General features: G+C 49.4%; 1 protein-coding gene across 5 annotated transcripts in view; it reads right to left on the bottom strand.

The window, feature by feature from the left end:
• Window positions 1-25958, bottom strand: part of ALDH1L1 (aldehyde dehydrogenase 1 family member L1) — a 77880-nt gene that overhangs the window by 26706 nt on the left and 25216 nt on the right. For all 5 annotated transcript variants that reach the window (XM_024244023.3, XM_054550247.2, NM_001131999.1 and 2 more), the window contains 10 exon segments: window positions 25450-25551; window positions 24599-24688; window positions 23470-23607; window positions 20432-20557; window positions 16871-16962; window positions 7827-7974; window positions 6773-6892; window positions 5548-5675; window positions 1393-1543; window positions 238-308 (listed from right to left, as the gene is read on the bottom strand). In XM_024244023.3, coding sequence (XP_024099791.2) covers window positions 238-308; window positions 1393-1543; window positions 5548-5675; window positions 6773-6892; window positions 7827-7974; window positions 16871-16962; window positions 20432-20557; window positions 23470-23607; window positions 24599-24688; window positions 25450-25551 — 1166 coding nt within the window.

The following is a 25958-nucleotide window of genomic DNA, read 5'->3' as shown; positions in this document are numbered from 1 at the left end:
TTACTCTTGTTTTCCACCCTGGACCTGACTGATCCAGTGTTACTGGGAGATTAAATACAATTGTCCTCAAGTCCTTACAACAGTGCCTGGCACGGAGCAGGTGCTCTAGAAGCACATGGATGGCTGTTTGATAAATGCACGCACAGGGTGCTATGAGCTCCCGCAGGCTGTGCTATAGTTCTGTGTACTGTGTGGAAAGCACCGCGAGGCTGCACCTCGCCCTGGGCAGGAACTCACCCAACAGGCTCCTTCCTGGTCAAGGTCAGGTTGCGGTTGGGTCTGGCCTGGTTGATGGGGATGGTGGAGCCCTGGAAGAGGAACAGGGGCAGTCACCCAGGGGCCCAGGGTCCACACCCCTTCCCCTCTGGGCAGCGAGTCTCCACTAGGGTCTCCAGGAGGAAGTCAAAGCCACCAGCTTAGGTGTGACCTGAGGCTTGAGAGACAGGCAGGGGGGCAGCCGGAGGGGCAAGGTGTTTGCTCCACTCTGAGCCTGGCAGGCAGAGCCCTTGGGTGGAAGCTGGTCCTGGTACAAGCAAAGCCTCTAGCTTTGATATTCAAGCAAGAAAGGGTGAGGGTGGGGGTGGGGCCGGGTGCTCCCCTCCCCACAGCTCTAAGCAGTTGAGCATGTGTAGAAGGCCCAGGCCTTGGGGGGTCCAGCCGCAGCCAGAAGTTACACAGCAGCAGAGTAGGGGTGGGCACCAGGCAGCCCACCTCCCTTGTTGCTGTCATGCCCTGGTGGAGAGGAGGAACCACGGAGCCCAGATCTGATCTGGCAGAGACGCCATAAGCCCTGCAGGGGTGGATCTCCCTAGGGAGCCTCTACAAATGGCCCCCAGGTTCCAAGTGATGGCAGGAGCCTGAAGATACAGTGACACTCCCTCCTGTGAGGTGTTGACTATCCCTGTTGACCTTAAGGTGGGGACATAGTGCCCATGAGCCCAGAATAACTGCAGGAGCCCCCAGAAAAGCAGGCAGAAGAGAGTGTCACAGGGATCCCAAGCCCGAGAGTGACCTGCTGCCGCTGGGAGATAGAGCGCCCTGAGCAGGGACCTGCAGCCAGGAAGGACCTGCGGCCTCAGCCCTGCATCCACATGGAACTGAACTCTGTCAACACCAGAACTCGTCTGGATGCAGGTTCTGTCCCAGAGTCTCCAGATAAGGCGCAGTCCGGCCAGCGCCTTAGCTTTGGCCTTATGAGACCTTGACATGGAACCCAGCCCAGCCCACCTGGAATTCCCACCTGCCGGACCACAAGCTAATAAACAGGTGTTCAAGCCACCAGTTGTGGTCATTTGCTGTGCAGCATGCAGACGACTGTGCTGCCCTTGGAGTTCCCCTATACGGCTGGGCCAGTCTGTGTGTTCTCACACTGGGTGGGAGCCTGGGCCCCACCTGGATCTTGTCACACCAGCCGGCAAAGTAGCGGAAGGTCTGGATGGACATGCCCACGTGGGTCTTCAGGGCCAGCGTGTAGACGGCACCCGCATCCAGGGCTTCGATGGTGGCCAGCTCCTCCTGGTGCTGCTCCATGAGATCTGCCAACCTGGCCAGGGTGAGGGGAGGCAGGAGGTGGGATCAGGCCTGCCATGGCCTCATCTGCCCTCACAAGGCCCTTCTTCAAGGAGCTGGGGCCCTGCCCTCTACCCCAGGTCTGCCACTCTCAGATGTGTGGACCTCCGTTTCTGATCCGTGCAATGGGCCAGCACCGTTTACTCCACCGGATAGCTGTGAGGATGACACCCTCTGTCCCTCTCTCCTTTCCTCGATCTTCCCTCCCTTCCTTCCTGAAGTATTTGTGGATCCACTACTTTATCCTATTCCTCTGAAATTATCCTGCAGAGGCATTCACCCACTTGCTGCAGACAGCAATGGGGTCACGGCCCAAGAGGCCGCCCTTCCTGTCTTCGGAAAGCTTGAACCAGGAGAAAGTCCGTCTGTCTTTCCAGCACCAATAAACCAACCATTCAGTCCAGGATGGTGGGCGCATGCTCCTGAGGCTGGCATCTCCAGAGGTGGAGAGGTGACCCCATCCCCATCACAGGAGGGCTGACTAGGGAGCAACGTGGGGGCTGGTGCATTTACACAGACTGGCTTCAGTCTGAGCATGCCAAGGTCGGGTTGCCCTCCCTTGATTCTGACGGACGTGCAGCTGTGGGCAGCCTGGGAGTTATGAGGGTGCCCCCTCATCCCCTAAGGGGAGGGTGGACAGGGAAAGTGGAGACCACAGGCCCAGAGCAAACTCAGCCTTGCAGACAGGGCAGCTCAGGCCCAGAGGCAAGTGTGGGACCAAAGCCTGCCAGCCGTTTCTCACACTGCTCCCCTCTGCATCCAGGCACCACGAAAAGCCCACATGCACCCCAGGCCTGCTCCAGTCCTCACCTGCCTACACCCACCAGGACCCGTGACAGCTGTCCACGCCACTCAGGATGCATCTGCAACTCTGTGCCTGGCCGAGCAGCTCCTGGCCATTTCCATTTCATTCTGGGGCTACAAGACCCCAGCCCCTCTGCCTCCCTCCTCCTCCTCACATCAGCCTCTTCCAGGTGCTCAGGTCAGTCAGGCCTCCTGCCTTGGGGCTTTTGGGGGCTGTGTTGTATGTCTGGGCCCTCTTTCCACACTCCCGTTTCTCCTCTCAGCCTTCTGTACTTGTTTCAGACACAGACTCAAATGCTGTACTCTCTGGGAAGCCGACCCGAATCCCCACCCATGTTCTGACTGATTGGAGCTCCCTGTTACATCCTCTGATAGCTTCCTCTGCCTTTCTTCACTCCCCCACCACTACAGTTTGTAACAGACATTCAGGTAGATGATAATTTCATCACGATTTGCCTGCCCACTGGAATCCAGGCTGCAGGAGGCAGGGCGTTGTCTGATTCCCTGCTCTCTGTGGCGCCCAGCTCCGGCACAGCACTGGGAAGCACTCAGCTCAGGTTTGCTGCATAAAACTGACTGAGCGAGGCCACCCTGGGCAAGAAGAGCCCATGCGTAAATCGGTTCCTGAGAAAAACCGATTTTGTACAGCAAATAGTGAAAACACCACCTAGCGGCCGATAGAGGACTGGGCTCCCCAGCTGTGAAGACAGGAGCTGCCTCTGTTAAATAAATGAGAACCATTTGCTCCAAAGCCTGCTGGCACCAAACTCAAATGTTCCCACTCCCAGTTAGGCTTAAAGTAGCCCAAACAGGTGCGTTTTTAGCCACTTAGGGCCTGCTGCTTTGCATACCCAGAGGAACCTCAACCAGCAGTTGTTGCCCATTGATAAAACAGGGCCTTGCAGTGATAAGGTGAAAGCTGCTACTGCCCTTGGCAGCCCTCAGACCCAGAGGCTCCCGCTGCATCACTGTGTCACCTGGATGTGGAAGCCCACACGGCAGCCTCGGGATAGTCTCACTGCTCGTCTCCTGCAACCCTGTTCAACCCGCAGCCCACTAAAGCTTGTGGTGTGCCATGCCTCCCCTGCTCACATCCTTCTCCTTCATCAGCCCCAATCCTTTGAATCCCCCACATTTCTAGATAATTCCACCTGTGTGTGACATGGCTGTGTCATCAATCCAGTTCCCAGGACACACTTTCTAAAGTAGCCATCACCTGAGTGCACTATTCGGGAAGCTCTGAGAGGCTGCCTTGCAGGACTATTCTATTGTCAATTCAGTTAGGCTGCTGAATTCACACCCTGGCACCCATGCTCCCCATAGCCCGGTCCCTGGGTGCCAGGGTAGCAGTGCAGGAGAAGTGAAGCTGCTGCCATCTCCCTCTGAAGGTCTGCAGGGCAGATGCAAGGGTGCCCAGCAGGCTCAGCTGGCCCTACTGACCACCAATAGCCTGGACCACCATCAGATTCTCGACCATGGACCACAGTGGTATCTGGGCAGAGCCAGCAGCTCCCCCACGGTCTTTCTCAGGAGCTCCTCTTTGTGGCCCCACTCAGAAGCTGGATACGGCTGCTCCTACTCCCTGGAGGTTCTATCCTGTCCACCAGGAGTTCAGGGGACTGCCTAGGAACCTTGTCTAACTCTCCCTCTGGATCGTTCTTCCTAGCTTCCACAACTGTGTAATGTCTGATTCCTGCAGTGAATTTCGTGTTCCCTAACACCCACAGTGGTCCCGCCACCCTGGCAGGGTGCTCTGCAGCCATTTATCTGGGAGCTCCTGTACTGCCCCCTCCGGGACACCTAGACCCAGCCTCTGTTGTGCTGAGCTGAGGCAGAACCAGTAATGGGCACTCCCAGGTCTCCACGGGGCCTGAGAGTTTGCACAGGACAGGAACGGGTCCACTTACAGCTGCCCAGGGTGCCCCCATCACTGTCATTGTGGGTGAGTAGGATCTGTTATGACACAAGCCACCAGATGGCAGCAGAGGCCCAGGGAGGGACCCCACACGCGCTGTTGGCCGTGCGGTCCACCAAACGCGCACGCAGGGCCCAGGCCAGAGGTTCTCCCGCCACCTGTCGTGCCTGTCTCACAGCTCTTCCTGACCTCCAGGAGCTCTAGGGACCACTTGGCGCGGCCAGTGCCTTTCTAGAATTGAGGGGCTTGCAAAGGGGACTGGAACCTATGAAAGGGTGGGCATGCCTGGCCCCCACAGCCCTCCCCACCCCAACCCTAATCTCCATTCAGTTTTGCAAACCATGCTCTTGCAACCCCTCTCTCTAGTTTCCTGCTGCTGGGCTGCCCCGGCTTTTCTGGCCTCTGGAGTATAATAGAAACAGAAGCTATTCTGATCGCAAGGCCAAGGCAGGGTCTCTCCTGCCAGGTGCGGAGCTTCGCTGGGACCACACCATAACATGGCTTCGCACCCCTAGAGGTTCCCAGGACCCCACTGAAAGAGCCAGGCCCCAAGACACCTGTGTTCTCGGCTCATCTGGCCGCACCCTCCCTTCTCCCAGGAACATCACCCCACCTCTGTGAGGGTGACTGCTCCTTCCCACCAGGCCCTGTGGTTCCAGGGGCACAGCACCTCTCTTCCAGGCCTTCCTCTCACTCTAAGGTCATAAGCTAAAGTCATCATAAGTCCTTGCCTAAGACGTCTGAACTGGAACTAAGGAGAGAAGGCCCCTTTCTCCCTGGCTTAATTTTTTTTTTTTTTTTAATAGAAAATGTGAAACCTATAGATTGCAGTAGTCAGAGCCAGGCTGAGCAAGCAGAGACCAGGCCAGCCCCTCTCTGGCCCTTGCTGTCTTCTGCGTGCAGGAGCTAAATCCTCTCCAGCCCAGGCTGGTGAGGGAAGTGCTTTGCCTGCCTGGGAGGCCCAGCCTGCGCCCACTTTGGAAGCATCCCTTGGCTTCCACACCTCCTCACCTCCACCAGGCACCTCCTCTGAGGCTACTCTGCTGAAATGCCTCCTGTTTCTCATATCCCTTCCTCTGAGAAGCCTTTTCTGAGTCTCAGGCAAGGAGCCCCAGCCTAGTCCATCGGATGGCCTCGGTCCCATAGCCTCCCCAGGACCCAGCTCCTCCTGGCAGGTAAAGGGGCCTCCACAGAAGTGCCTCCCCGCCACCCGGAAGCTGATGGTGGCAGTGGCTGGCAGGTACATGTTGGGCTCCCACCTGTACAGCAGCCGGCCCCGGTCCCGCGCGCTGATCTTCCCCCACCGTCCATTCTCAAAGGCATCCTTGGCAGCGGCCACTGCCTTGTCGACGTCGGTGACTTGGGCCAGGGATACTTGGCAGATGACCTATAGTGGAAGCAGAGCCATGACAAGTTCTCCCTAAGCCAGTTGCACACAGACACCCCTGCCTGCTTCCTGGTCTCCTCTTGGGGCCCCACCGAGGTGGCCCCCAGCCACATGGGCAGGTGTGGAGAAGCATGGCCAAAGGACAGCCCTGGGAGGGCTTACGCAGGAAGGGAAGACAGGGGCTTGGGAGAGGGCTGTTTGTGTGTCTACACCCCAAGGTCCCCACCCCGTTCCTGCCCTGAGTGTGCCATCCATGCAGGCTCCCTCACCTCGGTGCCTGCTGGGTGTGGTGAGGGGAGCTGGTGGGGTGTGGTGAGGGCAGCCCAGGGAGGGCAAAGCCAGTGCTTCCTGTCTGCTGCCACAAGACAGCCATGCCCCCTCTGCCAAGGCCCCATCCTCAGCCCCTCCTGATGCTCCATCCCAAGGGCACTGCACTGTCCTGTCTGTGTCCCTAACCCCCTCCCTCTCCCTTTGCAGATGAGTCTTTCATTAACTCCCCTCAAATGACTCATTTTGAGTGTGCTCTCTGTCTTCTGCAAGGACTCAGCCGATTCTATAGGATGGACAGGATAGAAAAATGTCAGTGTGCAGCCATAAAAGCAAGCCCTGCTTTGAAACCTGTGTTTCGGATATGTTCATGTGTGTATCTACCATAGGCGTGCTTTGGCTCATGATGCCACAAGGTCACAGTCAAGAGAGAGTGAGAACACAGGACTCAAGTCGAAGAAGAATGTCCTAATGGTGGAGGGCTCAAGTAGTAGACAAGGTAGTCTCACACTGGGACTACTGCTGAAGTGTGGAGGTGTGGCAGTGGCCTAATTTCTTCCTTGGGGTAGGAGGAACTCTGTTCCCAGTCTCTGAAGCAGGTGCAAGACCCTTCTGAGCCCTCCTGCCACCTGCCACCACCCTGCACCTCCTCTCCACTCCACTACAGTAGGGTGGGCTGGAAATGACCTGGCATTCTTTCCCGTCCCTCTCAAAGGCACATGTCCAAGCAGAGACTCTCAGAGTCAGGACCCCCAGAGGCCAGTGGGGGCAGGGAAGGAAGGACAGGGAGGCTGGGGAATGTGGAGAAGGGGTGCTGGGCCTGCACTCACACTTCCATCGGTGGGATTGATGGTCTCATAGGTCTTGGCGCCCTCGGCATCCACAAACTCCCCCCCAATGAAGAGCTGGTGGGGTATGCGGATGGTGCGCTTGTTCACTGCCATTTCCACCTGAAAGAAAGGCGCCAGTGACAAGCACAAACCCATGCAGGGTGCAGGAGGCATACACAGATGGCCACACAGTCACACACACGCACTGCCCAGGGGCCTCCTGGGGCTTCAGAGTTGCATGTGGGCAACAGCTGAGCAGGGGAGAGACAAAGGACAGGCTCTGAGGCCAGGCTGCCTGGAGGGAGCCCTGCGCCTCCACCTACTCCCTGTGCCACCTTAGGCTGGCTCCTCAGCCTCCTTAGGGTGGGCTAAGAGGACTCTCAGACAGAGGAAAATGCCAGTGGGTAGTGAGGCCCTTGGCAATCCCCAGACATGCCACCACCCACCACTCACATCCCTGTGGATTAGCAATTCCTCCCTGAATGCAGGCTCCTCTGGGATATGATCCTCCTCCTGAAGTCTGTTCGTCAGTCATTTGTCCTCAATCCCAAGGACACCCTGGGGTCCACCTTGGCCCCTTACTTTCTTCACCCACTTTTGTTCCAATCTACCAGCCAAACAAACTATGCCAAAGCCCATTCTTATGGGAGGTGGCAATCTACCAAGATAGCTCAGGGAAGATTTCTTAATCTCCTTAAAAAACAGATTTTCAATTACTTGTCACACTTCCATATACACAAGTTGAATGTATAGGATTATTTGTTTCCTTACTGGGAACTAAAAGTCTCTTCTTAATATCTTGATCACATGCCTTGGGACTCAGAGTTTGGCCCATGACCTGAGCATCAGACAGCAACATCCTCTGGCGAGCTGGCCCCACTGTACTGACATCCCCAGGCTATCCCGGGTGCAGGGAGAGTGTGGGAAACTGCAGGGTGGGCTCCTGGGGCCCTGGCTTTCTGAATGCTCAGTTTCCCCTCTTGTCTTATGTAGTCATAGATGCAGCTGCCTGAGGGCTCTGCAGGGCCTGCTGCAGGGAGGGCCCAGCACTCACGTAGTCAATGCTGCACTCGCCCTCCTCATCGTCCCCTCGCAGCTTCCTCACTAACAGCTGGATGAAGTCCCCAAAGGTGGAAGCCATGTACACATCTTCATTTTCTAACTCCAGGCCATCACACAGCTCCTTCACTTCCTCCACCAGCCTGGAGGAAGGAGATGGAAAGATGGGGACATGGGAGGGGCTCAGCAGGCCTGCATCACTAGCAGCAGTGGCAGTGGGGCCAAACACCCCAGAGAGAGGCTCCATCCCAGCACCGGGAGGTAGCCATGAGCCCAGAACTGGGGAGAAGGGCCCAGGCTGTGGACTCAGATGGTCCTGGGTCCAAACTCTCGCTCCATTACTTTCTAATTTGTGACCTTGGGCAAATGATTAACTCCTCTAAGCCTTAATTTCTTCACCTATAAAACAGAAATAATAATAGCTGCTCTGCCATTTTGCAATGAGTAAATACGACGACCCACCTAATAATAATAATAATAATTAGCAGATTAATAATAATCTCCAAAAAACTCTGTTAAAAGAATGAAAACATAAGCCACAGATTGGAAGAAAATGTTTCCAAATTACATTATCTGATAAAGGACTTGTATTCAGAATAAAGAACCCTCAAAACTCAATACTAAGAAAGCAAACAACCTAATTAAAAATGAGCAAAAGATTGAACAGATGCCTCTCAAAAGGAGAAATATGGATGGCAAATAAGAATATGACAAGACACTCAACATCATTAGGCACTGGGGAAATGCAAATTAAGACCACAATGGAATATAGCTTCATATTTATTAGAATGTCTAAAATTTAAAAGCCTGACCATTCCCACTATTGGGAAAGATGTAGTACGCTGAGCAACTGGAGCTTACACACACTGCTGGCAGGGATGTAAATGGTACTACCACTTTAGAAAGCAGTTTAGCAGTTTCTAAAGAATTAAATATACTTCCTATTTCACTCTTAAGTATTTATCCAAAAGAAATAAAGGCCTATGTCTAGACAGCAGATGGCAGAACAGGAAGCTCCAAAAATGTATCCCCTTACCTAAATAACTATTGAACTTACATGAATCAAATATGTTGGAACTTTGGGGTCTAGTCAAATGCTTTCAGCACCAAGGAGAAAGACTGGTAAAGAAGCTGGTAAATGTCAATCAATTTCAGTGAATTTCAGCCTCTCATAAGATATTGGCTGCCACCCCCCACCTCCCACCTCTGCCACAAAAAGTTGAAGCAGGGCTGGATCATATTCCAGACACAGCTTGCTGAAGCCAGGGTGGGCAATAAGGACCTTGTCCTCTGACCACCAGCATTGTGTCCTGAGCACTCATATTCCTTTTGATTGCTGAGAAGCTATCACAAAAGCTGGCAGTCATTGTTTCAACCCTCACAGGCTGAAGTAGCTTCTAGGAGATTTTAAAAGGCAATACTTTCCCTCCACTTTGGTAGCCAGACATTTATGGAAATCTTTGTTAGGTCACTGGCTGACTGCAGGAACAATGGAACAGAAAGTTCAATGACAACACACAACAAGGAACACACCTTGCAAAAATAATTTGGAAAAGTCACAAACAGATGGTTCTAGCCCTCAACAAGGAAGATTCAATAATCCCTAATAAGTGGGAGAAATATATTTCCAGAATTACCCCAACATAACACTCAAAATGTCCAGTTAGGACCAAGAAAGATCTACAAAACATATGAAGAAATAGGAAAGAAGAGCCCAGTCACAGGAACAAAAAAGAATTTGAAGGTATCCCTGAGGAAGATCAGATATTGGAATTATTGGTCAAAGACATTATGTCAAATGCCTTAAATATGTTCAATGAGCTAAAGGAAATTATGGACAAAAAACCAAAGGAAATCAAGAAAATGATGTATGAACAAAATGAGAATATCAAAGTGACAGAAACTATAATAACAAGTCAAATAGAAATTCTTGAGTACAATAACTGAAACAAACAAACAAAAAACTCACTAAAGGGGTTCAACAGTAGTTTTGAGCAGGCTGAAGGAAAGATAAGCAAACTTGAAATTATCCAGTCTGAGGAGTAGAAAGAAAAAAGAATGAAGAAAAATGAAAAGAGCCTGAAGGATTTATAGCACACCATGAAACATACCAACATACTCACAGGAGCTCCAGAGGAAAAAAGAGAAAAAGGTTTCTCTAAATATGTATTTGAAGAAATAATGGCTCCAAAGTTCCCAAACATGAGGAAAGAAATGAATATAAACATCTAAGACATACAATGAATGAAGTCCAAGCAGGATCAAAGAGATCGACACCAAGGCACATTACACCCAGCTTGTTGAAATCCAGAGACAAAGAAACAATTTGGAGAGTAGCAAGAGAGAAATGGCTTGTTATATACAAGGGATCTTTGATAAGATTAAAAGCTGACTTCCACACCTTAAAGGCCAGAAAGCAGTTGGATAACATATTAAAAGTTTTGGGGAAAAATGGCAACCAAGAATTCCATATCCATCAAAACTATCTTTCAAGAATGAAAGAGAAATTAAGATATATCTATAAAAACAAAAGCTGAAGAAATTCATTACCAGTAGACCTGCCCTAGAAGAAATGCTGAAAAGAGTCTTTCAGGCTGAGATAAAAGTACCACAGACTTGATGACACAATTAAAAATAAAGAACACAGGTAAAGGCCACTACATAGGTAAGTATGAAAGTCCATATTATTGTATTTTATTGTGGTTTGTAGCTTCTCTCTTTTTCCTATATGACAATAGGCAAGTGAATAAAACAGTAATTTTAAATATATATTAATGGGTATACAATGTATAAAAATGTACACTGTGACAGTAACACTATAAAGGGGAAGGAAAAGAGATGTATAGAACGAGAGTGTTTCTATACTATTGAAGCTGGGTTGATATTATTCAAACTACCTTGTTATAAATTTAAGATGTTGATTGTAATCCCTAAGTAACAACCCAGAAATAACTAAAAACATACAGTAAAAGAAAGAAGGGAATCAAAGTGATACACTACAAAAAAAATTACCAAATACAAAAAAGGACAGTATAGAGAAATTGAGGAACAAAAAAATAAGACATGCAGAAAACAAATGGCAGAAATAAATCTTTATTTATTAGTAAGCAAGTTAAATGTAAATGGATTAAACTCTCCTGTTTAATCTATTTAAAGTTTAAACATGAGAAGGCACAAATTGGATGACTGGATAAAACCCAGCATCCATACATATGCTACAAGAGAATCACTTAGATATAAAGATACAAAAGAGCTGGAAGTAAAAGGATGGATAAAATATTCCATGCAAATAGTAACATAAAAGAGACTTTAAATCTAACAAGTTTACAAGAGACAAAGAAGGACATTATATTGATACAAAGTTTGATGCTGCAAGAGGATATAACAATTATAAATTCATACACACCTAACACAGCCCTAAAATATATGAAGCAAAAATGGACATTTCTACAATAGTAGTTAGATACTGAGATGCCCAACTTTCAAAAATGGATAGAACAACTCAAGAGAATAAGACACTTGAACACCACAAACCAATCAGATATGTACAAAACTCTGCTCAAGAAGAGCAGAACACACATTCTTCTCAAGGTCACATGGAACATTCTTCAGGATAAATCATTTGTTAGGCTACACAATAAGTCGTAATACATGTAAAAATATTGAACTCTTACAAAATATCTTTCCTAATCAAAATGGAATGGGACTAGAAATCGATAACAGAAAGAAAACTGGAAAATCCACAAAGATATGCAAATGAGCTAGCACACTCTTAAACAATTAATGGGTCAAAGAAGAACACACAAGAGAAACTAGAAAATACCTTTAGTCAAAGGAAAATAAAAACACAACATACCAAAACTTATGAGAGGCGGGGAAAGTAGTGCTAAGAAAGAAGTTTACAGGTGTAAATACATACATTAGAAAAGAATAAAGTCCTCAAATCAGTAACCTACACTGTACACCTTAAGGAATGGGATTAAAAAGCAATCTAAACCCAAAACTAGCAGAAGGAAGTAATAATAAAGATTAGAACAGAGGTAAATGAAATAGGACCAGAAAAAAATAAAGCAAATCAACAAAATCAAATTTAGATTTCTTGAAAATATCAACAAAATTAACAAACCTTTAGCTGGACTGACCAAGAAACAAAAAGTGAAGGCTCAAATTACTAGAATCAGAAATCAAAGGGAGACATTATACCAATCTTACAGAAATAAAAAGCATCATAAGAAAATATATGATAAATTATATGGCAACAGATTTGATAACTAGGTAAAGTGAACAAATTCCCAGAAACACACAATCTATCAAAACTCACTCATGGAGAAATAGAAAATTTGAATAGATATGTAACTAGTAAGGAAATTGAATCAGTAATCAAAATCTTTCCAGCAAAGAAAAAGCCCAGGGCTGAATGATTTCACTGATGAATTCTACCAAACATTTGAAGGGAAATTAACACCAATTTTTCTCAAACTCTTCCAAAAAACTGAGAAGAGAACACATCTTCAACTCTGTCCATAAGGCCAGCATTTACTCTGACACCAAAGCCAAAGATACTACAGCAAAAGAAAGCTACAAACCAATATCCCTTATGAAAACTGATGCAAAAATCCTCAACAAAATACTAGCAAACTGATTTCAGCAGCATTTTAAGAATATCACATACCATGACCAAGTGGGATTAATTCTTGGAATGCAAGGATAGTTCACCTACGAAAATCAATCAGTGTAACATACCACATTAATGGAATGAAGAGAAAAACACATGGTCATCTCATTTAATGCAGAAAAAGAATTTGACAAAATTCAATAACCTTTCATGATTAAAAAGCACTCAAACTAAGAATAGAAGGGAACATCCTTTATATAATAAAGGCCATATTTGAAAAACCCACAGCTAACATACTCAGTGGTGGTGAAAGACTGAAAGCCTTTCCCCTGAGATCAGCCACAGAATGAGGATGCTTGCTTTCACCACTTCCATTCAATACAGTATAGTAGTTCCTCCTTACCCATGGGCAGGGTCAGGGGCGGGGGTTGTTCCAAGGCTCCCAGTGAATGCCTGAAACCACACATAGGGCTAAACCTTACACTGTGCTCCTTGACTTATGATATGATTACATCCCAAAAACCCATTATAAATTGAAAATGTTAAGTCATGAATGCATTTAATATACCTAACATACTGAACATCAGCACTTAGCCTAGGCTACCTTAAATGTTCTCAGAACATTTACATTAACCTACAGTTGGGCAAACTCATCTAACACAAAGCCTATTTTATACTAAAGTTTTGAATATCTCATACAATTTATTGAATACTGTACTGAATGTGAAAAACAGAATTTTGTAAGGGTACACAAAGCGTAATTTCTACTGAATTTGTATCACTTTCACACCATCATAAAATCAAAAAATCCTAAGCTGAAGCATCATAAGTCTGGGACCATCTATATATTCTATGCTTTTTCTGATAACACCAGTGGCTACTAAGTGACTAATGGGTGGGCATTGCATACACCATGGATATCCTGGACAAAGGGATGATTCACATATCAGGTGGGATGGAGCAGGACAGCATGAGATTTCATCATTCTATCAAATGGCACTCAATTTAAAAACGTATGAATTGTTTATTTCTGGACTTTTCCACTTAATATTTTCCAACCATGATTGACCATGGGTAACTCAAACTTCAGAAAGCAAAACCACAAATAAGGGGAGACTACTGTACTGGAAGTTCCATCCAGGGCAATTAGGCAAGAAAGAAACATTAATCCAAATTGTGAAGGAAGAAGTTAAATCATATCTCGTCACAGATAACATGATCTTACATGTAGAAATCTTTAAATGGGCCAGGTGTAATGCCTCACCCTGTAATTCTAGCACTTTGGGAGGTTAAGGTGGGAGGATCACTTGAGCCTAGGAGTTCAAAATCAGCCTGGGCAACATAGCAAGACTTTGTCTGTAAAAAAAAAATTGTTTTAAGTTAGCTAGGTGTAGTGGTGCATGCCTGCAGTCCTGCTACTCAGGAGGCTGAGGCAGGAGGATCACTTGAGCCCAAGAATCTGAGGCTGCATTGGGCTATGATCAAACCACTGTTCCAGCCTAAGTGACAGAGCGAGACCATGTCTAAAAAACAGAAAAAGAAAACCTTAAATATTCTGCAGCTCCAAAAAACTGTTAGAGCTAATACAGGAATTCAGCAAAATTGCAGGATACAAAAATAACATGCAAAAAAACAGTTGCAACTCCACAAATTAGCAATGAACAATCCAAAAAGGAAATTAATAAAACAATTCCCTTTACAATGGCATCAAAAGAATAAAATAAAAATAAGTCTAACCAAGTAGCCAACAGAATTGTACAATGAAAACTACAGAATACTGCTGAAAGAAATTACAGAAGATCTAAATAAATAGAAAGCCATCTGTGTTCACGGACATGGAGTCAAGATGACAACACTGCCCAAAGTTATCTACAATTTCTATGCCAACTCTATTAAAATCCCAAGTTTTTTGCAGAAATTACAAAAATCATCTTAAAATCATATGGACTATCAAGGGACTGTGAATAGTTAAAACAATCCTGAAAAAGAACAAAGTTAGAGGACTCACATTTCCTGATTTCAAAATTTACTACAAAACTACAATAATCAAAATAGTATGATACTGGCATAAACACAGATATATAGACCAATGAAGAAGATAGCCTAGAAATAAACCTAAACATATATGGCCAACTAATCTTCAACAAGGGTGCCAAGAATACATAATGGGGAAGCGATAGTCCCTTCAACAAGTGGTGTTGGAAAGACTAGATGTCCACATGCAAAATAATTAAATCAGATCCTTATCTTGCCCCACACATAAAAATATTCAACTCAAAATATATGAAAAACTTAAAAGTAAGACTTAAAACTATAAAACTAGAAGAAAGCATAGGGGAAGGTCTCCATGACATTGGTCTTTGCAATGATTTCTTGAATATCACACCAAAAGAACTGGAAACAAAAGCAAAAATATACAAGTCATATGCATCAAAGTAAAAAGCTTCTGCAAAGCAAAGGAAATAATCAGCATGGAATGCGAGAAAACTTCTGCAAACCATATATCTGATAAGAGGTTAATTCCTAAAATATATAAGAAGTTCCTACAACTCAATAGCAAACAAAACAAATAATCCAATTTAAAAATGGGCAAGGACTTGAATAGACATTCCTCCAAAGAAGACATACACATGACCAACAGGTATATGAAAAGATGTTCAACATCACTAATCATCAGGAAAATGAAAATAAAAACTACAATGAGATACCATCTCATCACTGTTGGGACGGTTATTGTTCAAAAGGAAAGAAGAAAAGGGGAGAGGAAGGAAGATAGGAATGAAAGTAAGTACTGGCAAAGATATGGGAAAAATGGAACCTTTGTGCACTGTTGGTGGGAATGTAAAATGGTGCAGCCTCTATGGAGAACAATATGGAGGTTCCTGAAAAAATTAAAAGTAGAACTACCTATGACCCAGTAATCTCACTGTTGGGTATTTGTCCAAAAGAACTGATCTCAAATTCCCATGTACTTCCACATTCATTCACAACAGCCAAGATATGGAAACAACACAAATGTCCATCAACAGATGAGCAGATAATATGGTCTATCTGTACAATGAAATAGGATTCAGCCATAAAAAGAAGGCAGTCCTGCCATGTGCTACAACAGAGCTGAATTTTGAGGACATCATGCTAAGCATAACAAGCCAGTCACAGAAGGACAAATGCTGCATGATTCCGCTTGTATGAAGTACTAGAGTGGCCAAGCTCATCAGAGCAAAAAGAATGGCTGTTGCTGGGGCTGGGGAGAAGGAAATGGGGAGTGGCTGTTCAACGGACAGAAAGGTTTAGTTGTGCGAGAAAAAGTTCTAAAGATCTGCTGACCAACACTGTGCTCATAGTTAACAATCCTACAATATACAGTTATAATTTTAAGAGGGTAGATGTCGTATTATGTGTTTTTTTGCCACTTTTTTTTTAAAGGACATACACTCTTAACTATTTACAGAAAAGTAGTTTTGCTTTCTTTGCATCCTCAGCTCGGTAGCTGTACACAAGGCATGGCCTGGCCTCTGGACACCATTCTCTCAGGTGTCTGGCATTCTTCTTCTCGGCATATTTCTTACAAAACAATTATTCTAAACTGCATACTGCCTCACAGTGAGTTACTAGAGGTCCACAGTGCCCAAGGTTTCCAAGCACATAGGCCCAACTCAGCCCACTCAGCCCCAACTTATATGCATGGTCGATTGCAAAACTGGTCACAGTGCCCACCCCTGCAGTCACAGCCTTGGCCATGTGAAGGTGCAGCACCTGCTAGCAAGATGTGGAGTTTCTTTCCCCACCCCGGAAGCTGGACCTGTTCTGTGACTCATTTTGGCCAACAGAATGCAATGAACACGATGTGCTCACTCCAAGACCAGGCCTCCCTGGGCTCCCGCTCTCCCTCCTGGAACCCACCACCACCACAGGACCAGCCATCCCCCAGCTGACCTGGCAGATCCCGCCCCTATGTGAGCCCAGCTGACAGCAGCTGAATCTGATGCAAATCAGCTGAGCCCAGCACAAACTGTCGAACCATAGAACTGTGAGCTAACGATATGGTGCTGGTTTAAATCTCAATGTTTTGGGGTGCTTTGTTGCACAGCACAAATGATTGGCACAATACATAACCCTAATTCTCCCTATGAACTCAGTACTGTTCTTCTGAATCAACTCCTCCCAAATTCCTTCCTAGAACTTCCCCACGGAGGCTGCATGCAACTGCACCTCCTTAACATTTGCATAAAGACCTGCAACCATTCATTTGTGCTGCCCACCCAGGTGTGCACACAGGAGACCTGCACACTGGCCCTTCCTGGGTCCCTGGCCCACGTGATCCATGAGTGTAACAAATGGTTGTTTCGTGCTGCTCAGTTTTGCAGAGATTTGTGACACAGCACCAAGTACCTGAGACAGGACCCCTCCACTCCTGGCCTTACCTCACAACGTCCACAGACGCGGCCCCTGACTTGAAGAAATCAGTGGAGTCTTCAACCTCCAGGACATTGGGGAGGATCCGCTGCCAAACACTCTGCAAAGCAACACCTGGTGAGAGGCTGGCCCCAGGGGAGCTGGAGACAAGTGCCACTCCAGGACAGCAACCCCTGAACAGACTTGTGGATGGCCTGGGGCCAGGCTGGGCTTCTCTATGTACCTCCAAGTTGTTGCCTTTTCCCAGGAGGCTTAATGGTCCTGGAGTGACCACCTTCTAGGAAAGAAGGAGCTGCCACATCCCAGGCCCCTCTGATACTGGCTGCTGTCCTCATGCCCACCTCACCTCAACCCCCGGCTTCTCTGGGGTCCCCATGACAGTCCAGCTGGTGGAGGACAGCCGTGCCAGGCCTCTAGGCATGGCTGGGGACTAGGAAGGCGGGGCCCAGCTGCTCCTGAGCCCCACTCACCTTGGTGCTAGCACCCAGGTTCTGGTGTCCCCAGTGTGACACCGATGCCCGGGTGTTGTAGCAGCAGGCTGGAGACAGGGTGGGCCTGAGGGTGACTATGAGGCTCACAGATGGGTTCAGGAGACCTGGGTCTTGACCTCACCAAGATGCTAACTGGTCTGTGTCCTGTGAAGGATTCAGTCTGGGACCTATGGAGGGCAGCAGTGCCCAGCCAGCTGGCCCTGTGGATGTGGGTGCTCAGCTCCCGCTAAGGCACCCAGTAAGGCTGTCCAGCAGTCAAGATGGGACGACTGCTCTCTGGGCAGGCTGCTGGTGAGGCCCAGTGGGGCAGGAGCCAGGAGGGGCCCCAGCAATATCAGGCCAGGTCCCCACTCTCTGGATGAACTCCAGGCCATTGTCAATCATGGGCCCAGGTTGGGGATGAGGCATGAGATGCTGGTCCAGGCCCAATCAGAACCAGTTCCCCCAACCCCTGGCACAAGCACCCCCGGCTCTCCTCTTTCTTGGAAAAATGTCATGGATCTGCCCTTCCCATCCTCAGGGTGACCATCAACACCACACCAAGCCACGCACTGTCTGCCACACACCTGCTGCCTGCCCCTCGAGGCCTCTGCTAGGCTCTCACCTGATGGCGACACCTTCCCCTGACTCCCCAGCTAATATTTAAGTCCTGGGCATCCTTAAGTGTCCAATTCCTGTGTCACCTCTTCCCCAAAACCTTTGCTGGCCACTCTACTGGCAGGATCTACCTGCCTCAGACCACACCGCTTGGGGCCACCAGTCGTCCACTACTGGATGGCACCTGCTAGCGTCCAGGGCCCTTATCAGATGAGAGTGGAGCCACAAAGCGGCAGTGCGGCAGACTGGTCACTGAGTGCACCACAAAGCCAAAGCCCACCAAGCCATGAAAATGCAGGCAGCCCCTCAGTACTGACAGCAGCTGTGTGAGGATTCTGTGTGTGAGGCAGGCAGAGAGTCTGGACTACAGGGAGAGTCAGCAAACACAATGTTTCTGACATGGGCAGCACCTGCCCAGCCTCAGCTCACGAAGGCATAGGGGGTTGTGGCCCACTACCTGCCGAGCCCACAGCGGGCTCTTGGAGTATTCTCCTGAACAGCCACAGGCCAGGCCCCTCCGCCAACACCGGGGAGCTGCACAGCCCCAGACTGGCCTCCCTCATTTCGGCCATGTCCCCTCTACCCCTTCAGTCTCCGGACCACATATCCTGGAGGCCGAGTGCAGCTGTGAGCAAGAGGCCTAATGATAGCCATCCTAGCAATGGCCTTAGGGGGCTGCACGGTGAACAGCTAGAGGAGGACTTGAGCCCAGCCCTCCAGAGCCCGGACTCCACTCCTCAGGCCTTGGCTCCACAGCTGGGACCTGCAGGTACTGAGGGCACCTACTGCATAGAGTTGTTATCATGAATAAACATGCTGCTCTTCCAGGAGGATCTGGAACTCTGAATGTGCATGGTGAACAAATGCAAACCTGAAAGAGCCAATCCTTCAAGATGGATCCCCAGCAGCTAACTGGGCCTAAATTTAAAACAGAGCCAAGTGGACACTTGCTGTCTAGGGGGTCACACATGTACTCTAGGTTCCCCTAAAACCTGCACCTTTTTATTTTTGAGTCTTTCAGAGCTCACCTGAACCAGCCAATCAGGGCTCAGCTGTACCAACCAATTAGAACTGGTTTCAACCCTTCCTTTGCATGGGAACCTGGGTGAGAGCTTTTGCTATAAAACTCCACCCTTCCCATTGTTCTCAGATATGCACCTTCCTGTTACACCAGAAGCTGCCTTTGGACGGTTTGCAAACTGGTCACTAAATAAAGTCTCTGTTCTCCAAATTCATTTTCTGAGAACTTTTGTCCATAGTACACACTCTAGAAGTATCTGCTCTTCTCATGAGATGCTTAGACGTATTGCCAATGTGTACTGAGTTCCTCGAAGATGCCAGCTACTGAACTAAACCTCTTCATGTGTGTTATCTCCTTTACCAATCCTCCATTGAGGAAGGGCTTGTTATTCCCATTTTACAGATTCAGGACTCGGCTGCAGCTGTTGTAAGATAGCATCTTTTGACAGGTCTCCACCTACAAACGATGACCCCAGCTCATCCCCAGAGCCACTCAGCTGTGGGCTCCAGGAGGGCTGTCTGTCCAGCTGGCCCTGCAACCCCAGGGCAGGCCAAGTCAGGGCCAGAGCAACTGCTCCAGGGATATCTTTGGAATAAACAGGATTTTTTTTAAACAGACATTCAAGGTGTTCCACTTTCAAGAAGGAAGTTGCTGGCTCTCAGCGCCTTTGATCACACAAATGCCTCATGTCCATCCTTGCTGAGCCCTGCCGCGCATGTGCTGTTAACACCCAAGGTCCCCAGCTGTGCCCACCTGATTCTGCCCCTCACCTGTGGGCTCCAGCTACAGTGTCCTCCCATGGTGACTCCCTGAACACAGGGAGGCCTCTGCCCTGTTAGGGCCTTGCCATTTGCTGTTCCTTCTCTCTTGAAGGTCTTCCCCCAGATCTCTTCTCTCCACCCAGGGAAGAAGGATACAGTGGGAGGGAGCATGAATGGTCAGGAAGAAATTCCAGGAAGTGAGCGTGGATGGAAATTCATGTTGAGAAGACTGAGTCTCAGAGAGGAAAGCTCCCTACAGCATCATATTGGGGCAAAGCTGGATTGGAGACCAGGTGTGCCTTATGGGCAGCTTGTGTTGGTCACAGCCCGGGATGCTGCCTCTGGTGCAGTCTTTCTGGAAGGCTCCAGTGCCCACATTCTAATCACAGGGACATGGGCTTGACACCTGACTCTTTCAAATATTCCAGGAGCTTCTGTTTCACTTATTAACTGTTGACAACGAGCCCCTAGAAGAGTCAGACTGAACTGGCCAGATCCCAGGGCCCCAGTTGCAGAGGAAGGACCAGCAAGAAGATAACAGAAAGCTCCAAGACGAGATAGAACCAACACTGCACCTGGGGCCAGAACAGACACCCACAGAGGGCTGGCGCTGCCCAACTCTGGGGAGTGTGATTTGCAGAACATATGTGCACGGCACAACCTGCCCAACTGGATGGCAGCCCTGAAGTTGCCTCTTACCCGCACAGCCTCCGCAGTAACCAGCTCTGCCTCCGTCAGCTCAAGGGCACTGCTGGCTGCCTCCTTAAAGAAGTTCGAGGCCAGGATCATTTTGCCATCCTCCAGCTGAATGTTCTTCACCAGCAGCTGCAAAAGGAAGGATTTCTTTTCTTTTCTTTTCTTTTTTTTTTTTTGAGACGGAGTCTTGCTCTGTCACCCAGGCTGGAGTGCAGTGGTGCGATCTCGGCTCACTACAACCTCCGCCTCCTGAGTTGAAGTGATTCTCCTGCCTCAGCTCTCCTGAATAGCTGGAATTACAGGCACGCACCACCACGCCTGACTAATTTTTATTTGTATTTTTAGTAGAGACAGGGTTTCACCACATTGGTCAGGCTGGTCTCGAACTCCTGACCTCATGATCCATCTGCCTCAGCCTCCCAAAGTGCTGGGATTACAGGCGTGAGCCACTGTGCCCGGCCAAAAGGAAGGATTTCACAGTTCCTGTGGTCGGACCTGAGGCAGTGATGAAGGCATCCCACAAGGGGTGCTGTGCTGGGCACTCCAGCCTTATCTCCAACCTTCAGATGAGGAAGAAGCAGGGAGTCTCAGATTAGTGATGAGTTCAGAGTGGGGAGGCCACTATTCCAGGGACACAGAGGAAATTGCAGAGCTTGTGTCCCCTACCAGCTGCTCGATTTTCCATCACCCACTCCCACCACACTTTCACTTTGTTTTTAAGTGTAATGACTTTATTATTTCTATAAAAAAGGATTCCTACTGAACAAAAAAAGAAAACGTCATTCAGGCACCACATAGAAAGTCAACTTAGAAAAACAACTAATCTTGCAATCACCCAGTAGCTCCCAGAACTGCCACAGAAACACCTGGAGAACATCACCAGATACCTGTGTGGGATACAGAGGTGGGAAGAGGAGAGGCTGAAAAAGGGTCTGGCCGGCCCTGCAGTCTGCAGCTTCAGGATAGCACTTCAAGCTGGTCCCAGGTAGAGCCTGCGTCCAGCCATCAGTTCAAGGGGATTCTGGCTGCCAGACATGAACTACCCCCATTGCAGCTCATGACTCTGGAATACTCTAGTGTCTGCCTCAGATTTACTGTATTTAATAACATGTTTGAATTGTTTGGGGCCTGCTTATCAATAGTTTTTCAACAAATGCTTTTGTTAGGGGCCAGGGAAAAAAACACATGTAAAAAAAGAGTTATGGATAAGCTCATGGATGGGTGCATGTCTCTATGTGTTAAGAGTGGCTATGTAAGAATGGTACCCTCTATGCATGCTCTGCCAGAACTGGAACTGGCCTCTCGGCCTGACCCTCGCCCCATTGCCTTTCAAAGATGTTCTGGAGCTTTCTGCAAGCTAAAGCTCAGCCAGACTCCACAGGGTGTGGCTGAGAGATGCTTCAACCCAGGGTCTTCTGGGTTGATCTGTGGGGAGCAGGGTGTGTGTGCTCAGCTGGTCTCTCATCACTCCCCTGCCACCCTGACCACCTCTGGACAGTGGACAAAGCTCTTGTGAGAGAGCCGGTAACCCCAGCTTCCTCTTAAGACACTTAGTTGCCTTCTTTGCATTGCTGTCTTTGCAGGTCTCTGGGCAGATGCTGTGGGTGCCCTGCTCAGGACCCTGTGGCTGGTGTCCTGTCCTCCAGCTGCAGCAAGGGCTGGATGATAACGGCCTGCACTGTCCCATCCTTGCATGCTGTGGATGGATAAGAGCTCCTTACACAAAGAGGCCAAGGGACTATGCCTAGTGGGTCCTCCACCCCACCCCAGGGGCCACTGAAACCAAAGGCTGACAGAGGTGGGGTCAGGCAGGTATAACTGGAGCATGCAGTTAATACTCCAAAACCCACCCTGGGAGCAGCCCCAGGCTAGACTTCTCCTGAACCTTTACTTTTGCTTTGCTTTCCTCTGCCCTTACTGCCTGGCATGATTTTCCAGAACATTCCCTCAATAAATCACTTGCACAAGAATTTTTACCTTAGATGCTGCTTCTAGGGAACCTGACCACAGACAGATATTCTCTTGCAACTGCATATATCAATCTTGGATACCCAAAACACTACATTGCAGACATCAATGGCAGCCTAGACCTTCTGACAGGGGAGCACAGCAGACTGGACACCAAGAGCAAGCAAAGGCCCATACTGCCACGCCTCACTCCGGTAGGCCGGACACAGCAACACGGCTGGTGGTACCGCGCCCATGGGGTTTGTCCAGACCCTGTCAGTGTGTGGGAAGATCCCTGCCTGCCCTCTCCCTATCCCTGGCTGCTCATGTGAGGAGCAGTAGAGTGCATATGAACAGGAAGCTACCATGGCCAAGACCAGCATCACGGCTTTGGAGGCAGAATTTCAGAGTTTGAATCCCAGCTCTGCCACGGGCTAGCTTGGATGATCCTGGACAAGTTATTTAAATCTCTGTTTGTTTCCTCTATAAGGATATAATATTTATACATATCTCATAGTGCTGTTAGGCAGATTAAATTTAATGCGTATACATTGTTCTGGTATAAAAGGTGCTCCATCAGTGTTTGCTGGTACCATGAGTTGTAGTCTGCTAATAACAAGAGCAGGTGGCCGGCATGGCTCCCAAGGCTCTGCACATGCTAAGTCACCATGGCATCCCGGTTCAAAGAGATGGGAGCTGAGGCACAGAGGCTTAATGACACCACACCCAGAGGTGCTTCTGATAGACCAAAGAGAGGCCCTGAGCCCAGGCTCCCTGGGAGGGCTTCTCTCTGATTCTAAGTTGCCTGACACCCACACAGGGCACTCAGCCTGGAGATGGGTGCCTAGCCAGGAAGGGTAGGGAGCCCAGCTTTCCCAGAACAGAAAAGTGGGTAAACTGCCTCGGACACCCTGTGCTCAGGACCAGCCAGGCTGTCAGGGACAGATCAGGGTCAGTGTTCCTTCCTGTGTCTGGTTTTTTCCATTTTCTCCAGAGGAGCCTAGGGTCTTCCTGTGAGGTCTGAGTCCAAGGAGTCCAAGGACGGGAGCATGGGTGGCTTTGAGCAGGCAAGTGACCCACAGCCGTGCCCTTACCATTTTGTCATCATTCCCAAAGAGGATGAGTCCTGCTTTGGTGACCACCCCTGGCCGATGGGCTCCTGGGATGGGCAAAGCATCTCCCTCGGGCACCAGGCCTGAAGTGTTCAGCGTTGAGTTGAAAAATGTCAGTTTCTGTCGAGGGGAGAAAAACCAGAAGATGGTGGGTGAGAAGAAGCCCCCGAAGCCAGTAGCCCAGGCAGGTCTGAGCAGGGCTGGGAGAGGGAAGGGGGCCAGGGGCAGCTGAGACCTGGGAGCCGGCTCAAAGCCCATGTGACCCCTGAGGCCCTTTCTCCTGGGGCACAAACAAGACCTGGAGGAGCCTCAGTGGCCTCAGAGAGCTGATGGCAGGTCTGCCTCAACTCTGCCATAAGACCCTTCTCCTTGGCCCCATAAGACCCTTCTCCTTGGCCCACGGCCTCAGACCTGAGGTGCACAGACTGGGGGAGAATGTGCTCCAGGCATCATGGAGTGAGGCCACCTGCCCTCAGGGTGCTGCCAAGGAGTGGTTGCTTTGATCAGAAGATGCATTTGCTAGTATTTGCTCTGCATTGATGAGGACAGCAGAGAGGCTTCCGGCCACAGTCTGGGCAGTCAGCTGGGGGTCAGGGGTCTGGAGAGTCTGAGACTGTGTGGGGTACAAGACTGCCCTCAAGGTTTGCACAAAGACCACCACACACAGTCCTGCCACCCCTGATGCCTCACTAGAGCCTGTGACCCGCGAGTCTCCCCATCTTCAGCATCTAGCCTGCCCACGGTCAGCCTGGCCCTGAATGTGCTGCTCCACCCTGCCTGAGGCCAAGTCAGAGTCAGCACTGGGCCTGGGGTCTCCGTAAGCCCAGTGGTGAGACTCAAAATATTTCACCACCATTACAGCGGGCCCCAGGGGCACTACAAGGGCTTGGAGGCCTCCAGCTATGCAGGACATTTATCCTTTAGCTACTGCAGGCTGGGTAGGTCTCTCAACCCTGGGGAAAGGCTGGGATGTTTAGAGGGCACCCAGTGGGAATAGGGGCCAGGGCAGTAGCTATTTATTATACCAACCAGTTCAAACGTGTGTGACAGTTTTATGGCCAGTGTGATACACCAATGCACCTGGCTGGATTCCAGCCATGCAGGGACACACCTGTTCACAGGCCTCTGTCCAGGCTCCCGGCACCTTGTCATTCCCGCGGATCCAGTTGTGAATGGCCTCTGCTGGCTGGTCCCAGTTGATCTGTGGGGAACAAGGTGTGCGTGCTCAGCTGGTGTCTCCTCACTCCCCTCCCACCCTGATGACGTATGGACAGTGGACCAAGCTCTTGTGAGACAGCCGGTAACCCCAGCTTCCTCTTAGATACTTGCAGGAGTCCCTGAGCTGGTGCCCCCAGTTCTGGGTGCTCTCTGACCCTCAGTCTCTCATGGGCTGAGCAGACTTCAGAATGGTTTGGGGAAGATAATGTTCTGTTGCTGTCAAGATGGCCCAGACCCTACACAGAGGCCCCAGCACAATGTGCTCAGGCCTGTCCCATAGGGCCCCACCTGCTTCTCCTCACTGGCAGGGCCCCTGTGGGTCCCCACACAGCACCCCATACTCCTGAGCTGAGACAGCCTACAGGCCTCTGAGGCTCCTCCACCGGCTATTGCTCCAGAGACCCGCACTGTCCCTCACACCTTGCCTTGAAGACTGCTCGCACTATGGCTGACGTTTTGCCCCCTAACTCCCACTCTTATCTCCCTGTGGGCTTTGCCTGCCCATTCCTCCTAAAGAGGAACAGGAAAGCACCTGGAATGGACCCTGTTCGCTGCCCTCCCAGGTGCCAGGGTCCTCCTCCTCCACGGCTGTCTTCATGCATCCCTGACCTGGGCTGCCCTGTCTTCTGGCCTCAAAGAACTACAACCTGCACCATCTGGGCTGAACCCCAGCCTCCTCAGGCTGCCCTCTACAACCCGTCTGCTCACAGGCAGGATGAGGGTGTGGAGGGACCCAGCACTCACCTTGGCCGTCTCCTTCTTCTGAATCCCCTCATAGGTAGCTCCTTCCTCAGGCTGAGGGAGTCTGGGGGCTTTGCCCTCAGCGATCAGCCTCACGGCCTGCACCTGGGGAGATCCGGTGGGTTGCTATCCCCAGCAGTAGGACCTTGCCTTCTTCCCAGCCCCAGGGCCCACATTGAGCCTGCACCCTTCCCCAGACTGACCAGACTTGCCTGGCACACAGCAGGCACCCAAGAAACACCTGCCATATGAACAAGGGAGTCAGCATGAACCTAACTTCTATTGCACAACGGACACAGACCCGTCCTCTCTACCTGGCAAGGGTTTAGATTACACAGATATTACATCTTCTGAGATCTTAGAAGATTATATAAACTGTAAAGCCCTGCAGGTATAACACAGACACAAATGTCCATGTTGCAGTCTAAGCCTTCCCTGCCTTTAAAGAGAGTGGGTCCTGAGCCCCGTGGTGGGCTTGAAGGTGGAAGTTTGGAGGTCTGAGAGGAAGCAGG

This window comes from Pongo abelii, chromosome 2 (assembly GCF_028885655.2).
Source record: "Pongo abelii isolate AG06213 chromosome 2, NHGRI_mPonAbe1-v2.0_pri, whole genome shotgun sequence".
Classification (NCBI taxonomy): domain Eukaryota; kingdom Metazoa; phylum Chordata; class Mammalia; order Primates; family Hominidae; genus Pongo; species Pongo abelii.
The sequence above is the reverse complement of the archived record's forward strand: the minus strand, read 5'-3'. Positions and strand labels throughout refer to the sequence as shown.